Source organism: Cyanistes caeruleus, unplaced genomic scaffold (assembly GCF_971803275.1).
Source record: "Cyanistes caeruleus unplaced genomic scaffold, bCyaCae1.hap1.1 HAP1_SCAFFOLD_169, whole genome shotgun sequence".
Lineage (NCBI taxonomy): Eukaryota > Metazoa > Chordata > Aves > Passeriformes > Paridae > Cyanistes > Cyanistes caeruleus.
The window spans coordinates 36779-49749 of NW_028255957.1; the positions used below are offsets into that span (position 1 = coordinate 36779).

Below are 12971 nucleotides of genomic sequence, written 5' to 3' on the forward strand. Positions count from 1 at the left end.
TCCCCCAGGGACTCAAACCCTATCAGAACTCCTGGGCTGCCCTTCTCAACGGGTTTGGGGTGGGACAATGTAACTCTTTGTCTCCCTGAGGCTGCTGCCACATCTGCTCCTTTCTTATCTATTTATTTATTTATTTATTTATTTATTCAAATTTTAATTAGGAGCTTAAAATGTTCCCAGACATACACCTTAAAATCTCACCTCCTCCACAGAGCACCCGCTTTGCTTTGTGGGACAACAGAAACTCAGTAACAAAACACATTAAGCAAACAGAAAAAACAAAATTGAAAACAAACATTTCAATCTCGGACCACGCCGGGCAAATTAAACAGTGATGGTACTTAATGCAAACATAATGGTTTTTTATGTCTCTTGCAGTTTAGGATTCTCTTTGAGGAAGGGTGCAGCTCTTAGATCTCCTCTCACGAGGGGCAGAGTTCTTCCATCTCCAGTTTCGGCTCTGGTTCCCATGTGGGCATTGCTGCTTTAGATGATCTCGGTGAAACACTGGCTTTGGGAGCTCAGTTCCAGTTTCGATTTCCCCGGAGGAGGTGTTGCCCAGGATGGAAAAGGCAGAGCCCCCAGGGGTGGAGCACCGAACAAAGGGGTGGGAGCGAAGCAGGAGTTACTGGGGGAAGGGAAGGTTCGGGGCTGGAAAAGAAGGAGCAAGGTGGGAAACAAGGGATCCCAGACCGCGTGGCCAGAGCCATCTTGGGATGGGGGGGGAGGCCGGGATGGACTTTCCTGGACCGGGAACGGGGAATATGGAAAGACAGGGGGTGAAGGAGGACACGGAACAGCGGGCAGACGGCAGCAGACCCGCATCACTCTGGATGTTCTCCGTCCCTTGCCTGCATTCAGGAAAACAGGGGATGGGATGGCAGAAAGACACCGGGGTGACGGGGAGACAGCAGCAGCCCTGAGCCATCTTGGCTTTTTTCACCCTTTGTCCTGCCCTTAGGAACAGGGGAAAGGGGAAGAAACAGGGAGGTATACACCAAAAAAAAAAAAAAGGAACTTCACAGAAGACAAAAACAGTCCACCAGAAGAGCCATACCGTCCATAATCATCCATAATGTTAATATAATCGTCCATAATGTTAATATAATCGTCCATAATGTTAATATCGTCCATGATACGTCTCGTTGGGTGATGTAAGGTGTCCCAGTGTCTGGTCCCGACTCCCACACCTCCGTAACCCCTTTTCTTCCCCATGCCCGAGGCACTCCCAACCCAGCCTTCCTGCCAGGTACTCTCGAGTCCTCATTTCTTAGGCGGGGGTCTCGCCGGCTCTCAGGCCATCAGCCGGTGACTTACGAGGTGTCCATGGAGCCGGGTCCTGCTGTTCTCTTGCTTCGCTGGATGCCACGCATTCTCTCACCATATGTTACAGTCAGCAACCTCAGGATCTCGTCCAGAGAAGCAGTAGGATTCTGGGGACCAGCATCAAACACCAACCGAGATGGGCTCCTGGTTCACGAAACCATTTATTCAGCATGGGAACAAAGTCAGGTCCAGAACAGAGAGCTCTGAACAGAGGCACAGCAGGGGTTTTTGAGGGACAGAACCCCCGAGGGTTTCCACCTTTGAGGGTGGAGTTCAGGGTCAGGGACCAGTAGAAGCACACCAAGGGAGAACCCCTCAGGGACTCAAACCCAATCAGAACACCTGGGCCGCCCTTCTCAAGGGGTTTGGGGTGGGACAATGTTAACTCTTTGTCTCCCTGAGGCTGCTGCCACACCACTATAATATTTTTTCCCTTGATCTATCATGCTGAGCACCATGCAAGGCTGTAGAGAGGTCAAGACAACCTCTGTTTTTAAAACTCTGCCCTGCAGCTATTCCTTACGGTGCTGTCAGCAGGGAAGACATTTTGTCTTCTAAAACTTTACTTCTGATAGTTTTTCCCATCTGAAAACTATCTGGGCCAGGGGCAGCACCCAGGGACCTGCCCTGCCTGGGGGAACTTATACCTGGATCTTATAACTAAGTATCAGAAACAAGGGCACACACTCTGTATTCCAGACTCCAACATTTTATTCTTATTCTCAATTTTCCATGTTTTAAGTACTACTACATCTTCATCTACTTCAGCTTCTACCTCTTCTTCCTAATATTCCTATTCTAATTCTTTATCATTTTTTGGTTTCTGGAGGGTCTTATGCAGGTTTGGGTGGGGGGGGGGGGGGGTGTTGGGGTTTTTTTCTTTCCTACTACTACTTCCTAAACACAACTTTCTTTTCCTTTGTTAGAATTGTGTGTGTTGCAGTCCAGCAGGCCGCCGTGGTGTCCTGGGAGCAACACCTCCTGTCTGTGTCCATTCCTCATGGCCAAAGTGCCCCAGGATCAGCATGGAGTCCTTTCCGGAGGAGAGGAAATGGCCTTGGAGTCCAGCAGGGAGGAGCTGGAGCCAGTGTCCCTGCAAAGGGCCAAGAGCCGTGTGGCTGTGGCCCTCGGGGACCCGGTGCAGGGGTGCCGCTGGCGGTGCCAGGCTGCCGCTGGGAGCCGATGACTTTCCAGGTGCCTTCCCGGCCGGACGATGGGCCGGGATGCGGCGCTGAGCCCCGGCAGCGAGGGTCCCCCCTTCGGGTGCCGCTTTGGGCTGCCGTGTGCCCTCGGGGAGCCGCCCCGGGGGTGCTGCAGAGCGGCCGGGGCCGACTCGGCCCGCAGGGCCAGCGCAGGCCGGGGCAGCCCGTGTGGCTCCCTCGGGGCTCTGGGCAGGCCGCGGGGCAGCCGCCATCTGCAGCCCGGCGCTGCTGGCAGCGGGCGCTGATCCTGTGGCTGTGCCGCCAGGCAGGGGCAGCGGAACAGCCCCTGCAGCCCCCGCAGGGCCCACAGCGCCCGCAGTGCCTGCCTCAAGAGCGAACGGCCTTTCCTGTGGGGAAGCGGCTGCCCAGGAGAAGAGACATCTTCCACCGTGGCTTGGGCTGCCAGAGGGCCAGGCCCGGCACAGAGTTGCTCTTGCGGGCACAGCTCAGGCTCCTGGCACTCCACCCAAGCTTCTCGAGGGACAGGCAGCAGGATTCCGTCTCGGGCTAAATCTGCCAGTCTCTGCTGCCTGGCCTCTTCTCCTTCCTCGTGCAGCTCCAGGACGCTCACCTCATCCCAGTCATCGTCCTCCCGCTGCCAGGCCTTGAGTTGGCTGCACAGGATGTCGCAGTATTCCCTGCTGTCCTGAGCCAGCTCTCCATCACTGTCATCATCCCAGCTGGACCTGGAGGATTTTCTCTTTGCTTTGCCTCCAGTCACCTCCTGGCCATCCTGGCACAGCTCTTGCTTGCGGCAAGCTTCCCAGTCCAAGAGTGCCCGGCGGCTCGTGCCTTCTCCTGGGGACAGCCGCTGCTCAGGAGATTCTTCCCAATCTGAGAATTCCTGACAGTGATCGCTGTCCGCCTGCCACGGCTCCTGCTCCCTGCACTCGCCCCACTCGGAGACAACTGGGGAGGGCTCTTGCTCCCTGCCCTCATCCCAGTCCCAGAAATGCCAGTAGCTCCCCCATACTTGGACCAGCTCTTGCTCAAGGCCTTCATCCCACTCAGAGAGCTCCTGGCAGCTCTGGGCTTCTCCTGGGGACAGCTGTGGCTCAGTGCAGGCTTCCCCTGGAGTCCCTTGCTGGAACTTGTTCATTTCTCCTCGGCAGAGCTCTGGCTCTTCCTCAGCGCAGGACTCCACGGCTCCTCTCCTCCCTCTGCTTGCCCTCTCAGCCTCCTCCTGCTGCTCCCTCAAGGCCTGGGCTCTCTGTGAGCCGGGCCAGGGCCTGGGGGGCTGGGACTTGGGCTTTGCCTTCTCCTCCTCTGTGCCTGCAGTCCTCTGGCACACACAGGTACCTGGACACAGCCACTGTCCTGGGACTGACCCAGGCCCCACAAGCCCTTTATATACCCCCCAGCCGGGGCGGGGCTCTGCCATGTCACAATGGACTTTGGGCACCGCAAGGTCCCGCGTCACCACGGGCCCTGACGCACCGTGCCTGTGTCACAAAGGGCACCATGGCACCCTGTGCCTGTGTCACAAAGGGCACCCCGGCACCCCATGCCTGTGTCACAAAGGCCACCCCGGCACCCCGTGCCTGTGTCACAAAGGGCACCCCAGCACCCTGTGCCTGTGTCACAAAGGCCACCCCGGCACCCCGTGCCTGTGTCACAAAGGCCACCCCAGCACCCTGTGCCTGTGTCACAAAGGCCACCCCAGCACCCTGTGCCTGTGTCACAAAGGCCACCCTGTCACCCCGTGCCTGTGTCACAAAGGGCACCCCGGCACCCCGTGCCTGTGTCACAAAGGCCACCCCGGCACCCCGTGCCTGTGTCACAAAGGCCACCCCGGCACCCCTTCAACAGCCCAAGGCACCAGGAGCGGCCTGGAGCAGCCCAGGCCTTGGGGGATTGCAGTCCCTTCTTCTGAGCCGCTCCTTCAAATGATCAGGAGTGGCTGGGGCCAAGTGAAGGTGCAAAAGGAGACCGTGTGTGTCTTCCTTTGAAAGACAGGGGCCTGCTAAGGGAGGCAGGAGGCTCCTTTGCAATGGAAAATGTAAACCCCCTCGCTCCCAATTATTATCCCTTTGAAAGGCACTCTCTGGCAAAGATAGGAGGACAGGAAGAACAGTTTGTGCTGCTTTTGCATGAATTGCTATTTGGTGAGCAGGGAAGAAGCCCCCCATGGAAATGATTTTACTGAGAGGAGCTGCTAAGCGAGAGCTGCCCCTGTGCCAAGCAAAATCCAAGAGCTGGCTAGCTGTGGGAACTGACTACCTATTAAAGCATTTAAAAAGCTGGATCCACCTCCGTGAGATTGACATTTTGCAGACAGGCAAGCCCGGGAAATCTCTCTCTTGCTTCCACCTTTGAGGAGGTACCTGGCTGCCGGTCGGGCCGGGCCCCGCTGCACTGCGGCCCTTGCAGTCGTGCTGACAGTGGCTGCAACAATCCTTAAAGCTTCAGGGTCCCCTGACACCCGGGAAACCGAGGAGGAAATTAAAGGAGCGGGTTCGCTGGAGTCCCCAAAACCAACTGGAATAGGAAAATCAAGTAGGGATGAGGCCCATAAAGCCTGCGCAGCACAGGAGCAAAGTGCAAAGACCAGGCCTAGAGACAGACACAACAATATCTAGCGGAGGTGTGAGGGCGCAGTCTGAGGGCATGGGTCCAGACACAGACTGGGGTTAGAAAGATGAAAAATACTGTGACGAATTGCAATCAATCGGGGGAGAGACACGGGAAGATTCTAGAAACATAACTTTTAGTGGGGTGACTTGATGAACGTATGAATTGCCATCAAGCCTTTGGCAAGTGCTTCCCAAGGCTTGAACTCAAAGCCTGCTGCTTCAGGGCTGAAGTCTTTCTGGCCCTGTGTCCCAGAAGGGCTGAATCGCACAGGCTCGGCCTGGCGGGGCCGGGCTGGCCCCAGCAGTGACCGGGTGGGGATGGGAGGTTGTGGGACCCCGGCTGAGGCTGGGCCGGACCACGGCTGCTCACACCTTGCTGAGCCTAAGCCGTGCCCCGCTGCCGGCCCCCGCTGAGCTGGAGTCCGCTGGGCTCCGGGAGGAGCTCCGGGTGGGTCCAGGCCCCCTCGGCCATGGCCTGACGCTGCCCGCCGCGGCCCTTCACACCTGGGCTAGCTCTGCTCACTGGCCGCTGGCAGCGCCAGGAATGGGGAACGGTCTGGGAGCTGTTTTCCCTAGACTGAGCCTTCAGAGCCTCTCCGCCACTCAAGGCTCTGCGGGTCTTGGCGTCGTGGGCTTCAGTGAGGAGATGGAGGAGACCCAGAGTCCAAGCAGATTTCCAGGAACAGGATTTATTGAGGGAAAGGAGCGGTGACAGGACAAGGGCTGGAAAGACACACAGGGACCCAAGGACTCTGAGCCCTGAGCACTCCTGTGCTCTCCAATTTAAAGAGGGGAGGGTACAAACCAAGGACCAATGGGAATACAGTATGGGAGGAGTCGGGAGGAGGGTTCACAATACTAGGAGCCAATAGGAGTAACATTTGTGAGGGGCAGCAGTCGCAAAGCCAATGGGGCTTCGAGTAAGGGATGAAAGGCAGGGAACTTGCTGGAACAAAGGGTTGGGTTTACATTGAATACAGGGACCAGGGGCAGGCTAAAGGTGATAGACAAGGAAGGTTCAGGAAAAAGGGGAGGGGTTTACAAAAACTGACAGGAGGGCAAAACCATTACAGAATCATAGGGGCATAACAGCAGGAGCAAACCATTCACTTAATAACCAGAACAAAATAAACAGACTGCAACAATGGCCCGTGCGGCACACTGTAATTGAAAGAAATTGACCAGGAGACAAGACTCCCGTTTGATGCCTTTATTAGGATTCAGCTCTTGGGGTGTGGGGGGCCCAAGGGATTGCTTCCATCACGGCCATTCCCACACTGTCAGCTCCAAACAGGAGACACAATTCAGCTTTGCAGCACACACTGCAGAGCTGGGGCTTCCGTCCTCATGAGAGTAGTCAGGGACCTGTCGTCGTGTTTCACTGTCTAGGGCTGTCAGTCCTTTCCAATCCTCTTAGGTCATGGTGATGCAGGAAGATGGTTTCTAAGCAGGTTTAGGTGATGCAGGGAGATGATCTTGCATCATAGCTTGCTCAAATATGTTTCATTGTCCTTTTATTCCTCTGTTAGCTCATTGTTTTGGTGTCCTGCATGCCTTAGTTTGCATTTTACTCGGTTACACAGCTTCCTGGGAGTTTCTTTCTTCTAGTGTGGCACAGGGACCATGGGAGTTGCCTCGTTCTGTGGCACACCTTTCTAATGGGTTGCTTTTGTTAGTTGGATTTAGCCCCCATGGGAGCAGCTCTGTTACAAGGTAGCAGGGAAGTAAGGAGAAAGGGTACAGGAATGTCTCATAAGAACCTTTAAAACACTTCAGAAACTGCTAAGAAATTAACATTACTAATAACCATCGGAGTAAACAAGGGGTACAAGGTTTACAAATGGGATAAGAACATTAACTGTACATAATTAAATACAGTATTTTATCCGGGGTGGATTTCTTGAGAGATTTAATTCATGACATGTGCCTGCAAGGACGCGGCACCTCTCTGAGCTGGGGGAGAGGCCAGGGCTGCACAGGGGGGATGTTGTTGGCAGCTCCATGAGGACGCTCTGGGACGCTGCCCTGGGGTGTCCAGCGCAGTGGAGATGGATCAGCCCCTGCTCTGCTGCTCCTTCCCATCTCCCCCAGGGACCTTGCAGAGCCCCAGCCATGCTGTTTGCCCCCAGCCTGCCCACGGCCAGCCTGGGGCTGCTCACGGGGGTTTTCTGTGCTGAGCTTTGGCCTGGCCGTGTTCTTGAGAGAGCCTGGGCAAGGAGCCTGGAGCCCCCAGGCCCTGCCCTGAGGCGTCAGCGCTGCCCCAGCAGTGCCCATGGCCTGTCCCTGCTGCAGCCCCGGCACTGCCACCCCCAGGGCTGTGCCCGGCCCCGAGAGCACTCAGGCCCTGCAGCAACACCAGGGCAGGAGGGCAGCGGGGCAGTGGCACGGGAGCAGCACTGGCAACACCAAGTGCTGCTGCTCCTGGGCACAGCTGCTGTGCCAGCACTGATCTGCCCCAGCTCTGCACACAGACACTGCTGCTGCAGCTCCAGAGAAGGGAACAAAAGGGGCATCTCTGGAGAAAACTTTGCTGGGAGATCCTTTAGTTCCTTTAAAGCCATCAAGAGCACAGCCCCTCATTGGCACAGTGTGTGACCACAAGGAAGGTGGAAGGAGAAACAAAATGAGAAATGGCACAAATAATGACATTTTATTGTGGATATATTTACTTATATTGCTAAGTAAAACAACAGAAAAGATCCTCCAAAATTAAACCAATAAGAAATATCAAAGGTGGCTTTTATTACAAGTGATTTGCAGAAATTGGCCAGCAGTTTAATGTTTCTGAAATGATCCAGTCACCATTCTCCACACTGCAGCCTTGAGCTCCTGGTTCCTCAGGCTGTAGATGAGGGGGTTCAGGACTGGAGGCACCACTGAGTACAGAACTGACACTGCCAGATCCAGGGATGGGGAGGAGATGGAGGGGGGCTTCAGGTAGGCAAATGCTGCAGTGCTGAGGAACAGGGAGACCACAGCCAGGTGAGGGAGGCAGGTGGAAAAGGCTTTGTGCCGTCCCTGCTCAGAGGGGATCCTCAGCACGGCCCTGAAGATCTGCACATAGGAGAAAATAATGAACACAAAACAACCAAGTGCTAAAGAGATAGAAAAAAAAAGAAGCCCAAGTTCCCTCAGGTAGGATTTGGAGCAGGAGAGCTTAAGAATGTTTGGGATTTCACAGAAGAACTGGCCCAGGGCATTGCCATGGCACAGGGGCAGAGAAAATGTATTGGCCGTGTGCATGAGAGCATTGAGAAAGCCACTGGCCCAGGCAGCTGCTGCCATGTGGGCACAAGCTCTGCTGCCCAGGAGGGTCCCGTAGTGCAGGGGTTTGCAGATGGACACATAGCGGTCGTAGCACATGATGGTCAGGAGGAAATATTCTGTTGAGACAAAAAACACAAAAAAAAAGAGCTGTGCAGCACATCCTGTGTAGGAGATGTGTCTGGTGTCCCAGAGGGAATTGTGCATGGCTTTGGGCACAGTGGTGCAGATGGAGCCCAGGTCAGTGAGGGCCAGGTTGAGCAGGAAGAAGAACATGGGGCTGTGCAGGTGGTGGCTGCAGGCTACGGCGCTGATGATGAGGCCGTTGCCCAGGAGGGCAGCCAGGGAGATGCCCAGGAAGAGGCAGAAGTGCAGGAGCTGCAGCTGCCGCGTGTCTGCCAATGCCAGCAGGAGGAAGTGGCTGATGGAGCTGCTGTTGGACATTTGCTGTGGCTGCACATGGGGACCTGTTCATGGACAAAGGACAGGGGCAAGTCAGGAGAGGCTGCTTTGAGTCAAACCTGGGCTATTCCCTGTACACTGTCCAGCTGGGATTCACCCGCCCTTGTTTCTGCTCTGGGAAAACTTCACCCAGGTCCCTGCCTGAGCTCCAGCTGTGCTGTCTGAATGTTCCAGGAGTAGCCAGGCCTGTGCCTGGGGGCTCTCCAGGAGCCATCCCTGCCCTGCTGCCCTGGGTTTGTGGCCATGCAGGAGAGGGACAAGGCTTGATATTCAGGATTTGTCAGGGGAATCACTTGTAATGCAGAAGGGCTTGTTGCCATCTGCACACACTTCTCAAGTATAGCAGGAGCTGGTTTTAGGAATTGTTTTACTGCCCACAAATCATTCCTGGTTCTCTGAGGTCAGAAATCCCCAGCATTTCTGCTGCACTCAGAATTTCCCACTGAGAGATGTGAGAGGCAAAGGATTCCCTGTGGCTTAGGGAAGGTGAGGGGCTGGATGGGCTTGTTCCCAACTGCCCTGGGTTTGCACCTTTGGCTGGAATCAGAGCACAATCACACTCCTGTGTCACCCTGGCATAAACCAGGCCCTGCCCAGGGCAGAGGGATCCCTGAATGTCTCACCCTCTCTTAAAGGTCTCTGGGCAAGGTCTCAGCACCCCCCTCTGCCAAGGACACTCACGGCTCCCTTGGCAGAGCCAACAGCATTTCCTCAGCTGTGGCATCTCTGCCCTTCCCCGTGGGACATTCAGGGAACTCCGAGAGGCTCTGGCACAGATTTGCAGCCAGGAGGGCAGCTCAGAGCTTGGAAGGACACAGCAAGGAGATCCCCAGGTGTGCCCATGATGGGATCTCAGGGAGGGGGCTCAGCTCATTCCCCTTTGCCATGGACTGCTTTGCCCACAGCCCCACAGGTCACAGGGAAGCTGGGACACCCCATTCCCATGGACACACCTGCCTGGCAGCAATCCCAAGGGCAGGGCCTGACTCAGCTGCTGCAGATGCCAGAGCCTCCCTGAGAGCCCCAGATACCAATGACAATATCAGAGCAGTGCATTTAGGCTGTTTAGGAGCCTCCCAGCAGAGAGACTGAGCACCCAAACTTACAATTTTGTCATCGCTGTAAATGTTCCTACATTATTTTGCAGATCCTGGTGTGTCCCTTTCAACTCAGAATGTTCTGTGATTCTGGGATTACAATTCCTCTTCTGCTTCTCTCATCCCCTTGTTGTCTATAATCAAAAGAGAAAAATAACCTTCTGCAAGAGTGTTAGAAGAGTAAAGAAAAAACAGCTTTATTGGAAACTTCCAGGTGTCCCAGTAGGGATGAGGCACACCCAGCCCCTTATTTCAGCAATTTATTAAGATTAATTAATTAGGATATTTAACAGAAACATTCAATAGGAGATTCAGCTGCCCCAGTTACACACCCCAGGGTCAACCCATTGGAGTAGGTCCAAGGGTTTCTTTGCCCCACTTTTTGTTATGACTGCTCACATTCTGGTTAGAAAACAAAATGCTCTTCTTTTAGCTCCTATTTTTGATGATAAGACTATATAGAATTTCAGAAATGTATTTAGAAGATCAGATTATTGTTCTAAAATGTAAGAGAAAGGTTAGCAAACATATTAGAGTTAATTAAGGATAATAGTTATATAAGTATATAATAGTAGTTTAATAGAGTTAATTAAGGATTATAATTTTATAATTATATAATAGTCATTTACAGATCTTAAAATATATTAAAAATGTACAAAAAGCAAAGATCTTTTTGTCATCATCACAACTTTCCCACCCTGCTTAAAGCAAGAAATTGAAAACAGTCTCAGGAAAGCTCCTGATCTTTACAGCAATTCCAGTCTCACCTTCTTTTGGGAAGTGTCCTCTGGAGCTGTGCCCAGGCAGGACTGGAGCTGGGAGCAGCCCTGCCCCACACAGCCCCTCTCAGCAGCAGCCCCTGCCCTGCTCAGGGTGGCTCCTTCCCCCCACAGCTTCTCCCCAGCGCTGGGAGCAGCTCCCCGGGCCGGCTGAGAGCTGTCCCTGGCAGGCAGCAGAGTCCCTGCCCCAGCACAGCGCCCTGGGCTGCAGGACCCTGCTCTGCAGGACAGCCCTGGGCACCCCTGGCTGCTCTGCACAAGGGACAGGCAGAGAATGTACTCACAGAGTCTGTAGGCACTGGCATGTTCCAGCTTGAGGAGATGCCTCCAGGAGCTGCAGCTGCATTGTCCTGCAGCCAGAGGCTTCCTGTGTCAAGGGCTGGCAGGGATTCTGCCCCAGGCACTTCTCAGCACCTTCCCAGCCCTGACTGATTGAAGCTCTCTGTGCCTCTGGGCTGTGCCCAGGGTGGCTGCAGGCAGTGCCCCAGCCCTGCTGGGCTGGCAGAAGAGCTGCTCAGCAAGAGAAATGTGCTTTTGAAGCTCTTCTTGGTTTCCAGGAGCTGCCTCTGTGCCAGGAGCCCGGCCCAGCTCAGCAGCACAGACACAGCAGCAGGACTTTAATGAGCCTCTTGGGGCTTTGTGCTGAGGCCCTGAACATCAGTCCCTGACAGGGAGGGGAAGAAAGCTCTCAAGAACTCCAAGTCAGAATCCAACTCCAAAGTTTCTTTCACTTTTAATGGGTCCCACTGAGGGATGTGACTGAGAAAGTGTCCCCAGGCCCCAGGCAGAGCAGAGAACTGGAGGCACTGATGACAGCTGGGGACAAAGAGAAGCCAAGGCTTGGTGCCCTGGGCCACAGCAGCTAATGCTGTGCCAGCAAGGGCTGTGAGGAGACACCTTGTCCTGAGGCCCTGGGGCCTCCTGGCACAGCCCCAGCAAGGCTGGCCACTGTCACCCCCTTGGCCTGCCCTCAGCATCCCCCCTAGCCCACATGCCAGTGGCCTCAGGGATCTGCTGGAAGGAGTCCCTGGGGAGCCTTGCTCAGGAATGGCCCTGGGGGCTCCTTCATGCTCCCAGGGACTGCAGCTTTTTCAAAGGACTTTGGCTTTTGCCTTGGAGTCTCTGAGAGCTTTGTGCAATCCTGGCCTCCAATTATCTGCTGTAATTAGTCCCTTGAGAGGTTTTGTCAGCAACAACACTCAGTGGGGTTCATTAAGGCTTCAAGGTACTTCAGGTTCTTAAGGTACTTTCCTTTTTCTTTCCCACCCTGAGTCTCTGAGAAGTTTGTGCAATCCTGGCCCCAATTATCTGCTTTAACGAGTCCCTTGGGAGCTTTGCATTGACACTCAGTGGGGCTCATCAATACTTTGAGATACTCAGGACTTTTTCAGCTACTTTGGATTTTCCTTCCCACACTGAGTCTCTGGGAGGTTTTTGTGCAATCCTGGCCTCCAGTTCTCTCCTCCAAGGAGTCCATGAGGAGCCTGTGTTGGGGACGGACCTCAGTGGCACCCATTAATGCTTGGAGACACTTTGGGTTTTTCCTCTGACTTGGACTCCTGGAAAGGTTTGTACAATCTCCTCTCAGGCCCTGAGGTTCAAGTGCTCAGCTCCAAATGCACCACGGGGCTCATTAGGATCAAGCAAATCCTAACAAACCATGGCTGTGCCTTGATTTCCCTCTGGTCTGGCGCAGTTCTTGGGAAAGTTTCCTACAATAGTTATGGAGAAATAGTTCAAAGAACTTCTAGGAAATAGGTACTCCTATTTTAAAGGGTGTCTTTTATTCCTGTTCTCTTTAGAGCAGAGGTGATTGCAGCATTCAGTGATGGATATTGATCCAGGGTCTCTCCTAAGGAGGTCTGGCCAGGTCAGAGAAGCTGTGCCTTGAGGTCTGACCCAGTGGGGACAACCTTGCTCCACATTCCCCAGCCCCATCCTGTCTCTCCTCCCTCCCCTGGGACCTGCTTTGCTCACAGAACTGGCTGCACTCAGGCAAAGAGGGGTTTTCCTTCTTTGATTTTAGCAATCTAAAACTGCTGAGTTTCCCCATGGAAAACAGACACCCTCCTCAAGTGTGTGCCAAGCCCCAGGTGCCACCAAGGAGGTTCCCCTTCCCCAAGGCAGAACCACACAAGGAATGTTTCAGACACACAGGGAGTTCTACAATAAACACAACCCCAGAGTTGGCTGAAGGCAGAATTAGAGCAGCTGCTGAAGGACAGACAAGCTTTGAACTCCTTGCAGCTGAAAGCACCAAGTGGGTTG

General features: G+C 54.2%; 1 protein-coding gene across 1 annotated transcript; it reads right to left on the minus strand.

Annotated features, from left to right (window-relative positions):
- Window positions 1-7726: 7726 nt before the first annotated feature.
- LOC111944016 (olfactory receptor 14J1-like) lies at window positions 7727-10148 on the minus strand. The gene is made up of 2 exons (XM_086874205.1): window positions 9934-10148; window positions 7727-8838 (listed from the first exon to the last, which is right to left on the minus strand). The coding sequence occupies exon 2, from the start codon at window positions 8807-8809 to the stop codon at window positions 7877-7879; it is 933 nt and encodes a 310-aa protein (XP_086730331.1). The 5' UTR covers window positions 8810-8838; window positions 9934-10148; the 3' UTR covers window positions 7727-7876.
- Window positions 10149-12971: the final 2823 nt, after the last annotated feature.

Bases quoted from the DNA above. Each gene is read 5' to 3' on its own strand.
- LOC111944016 (XM_086874205.1), bottom strand. From the start codon at position 8,809: ATGTCCAACAGCAGCTCCATCAGCCACTTCCTCCTGCTGGCATTGGCA.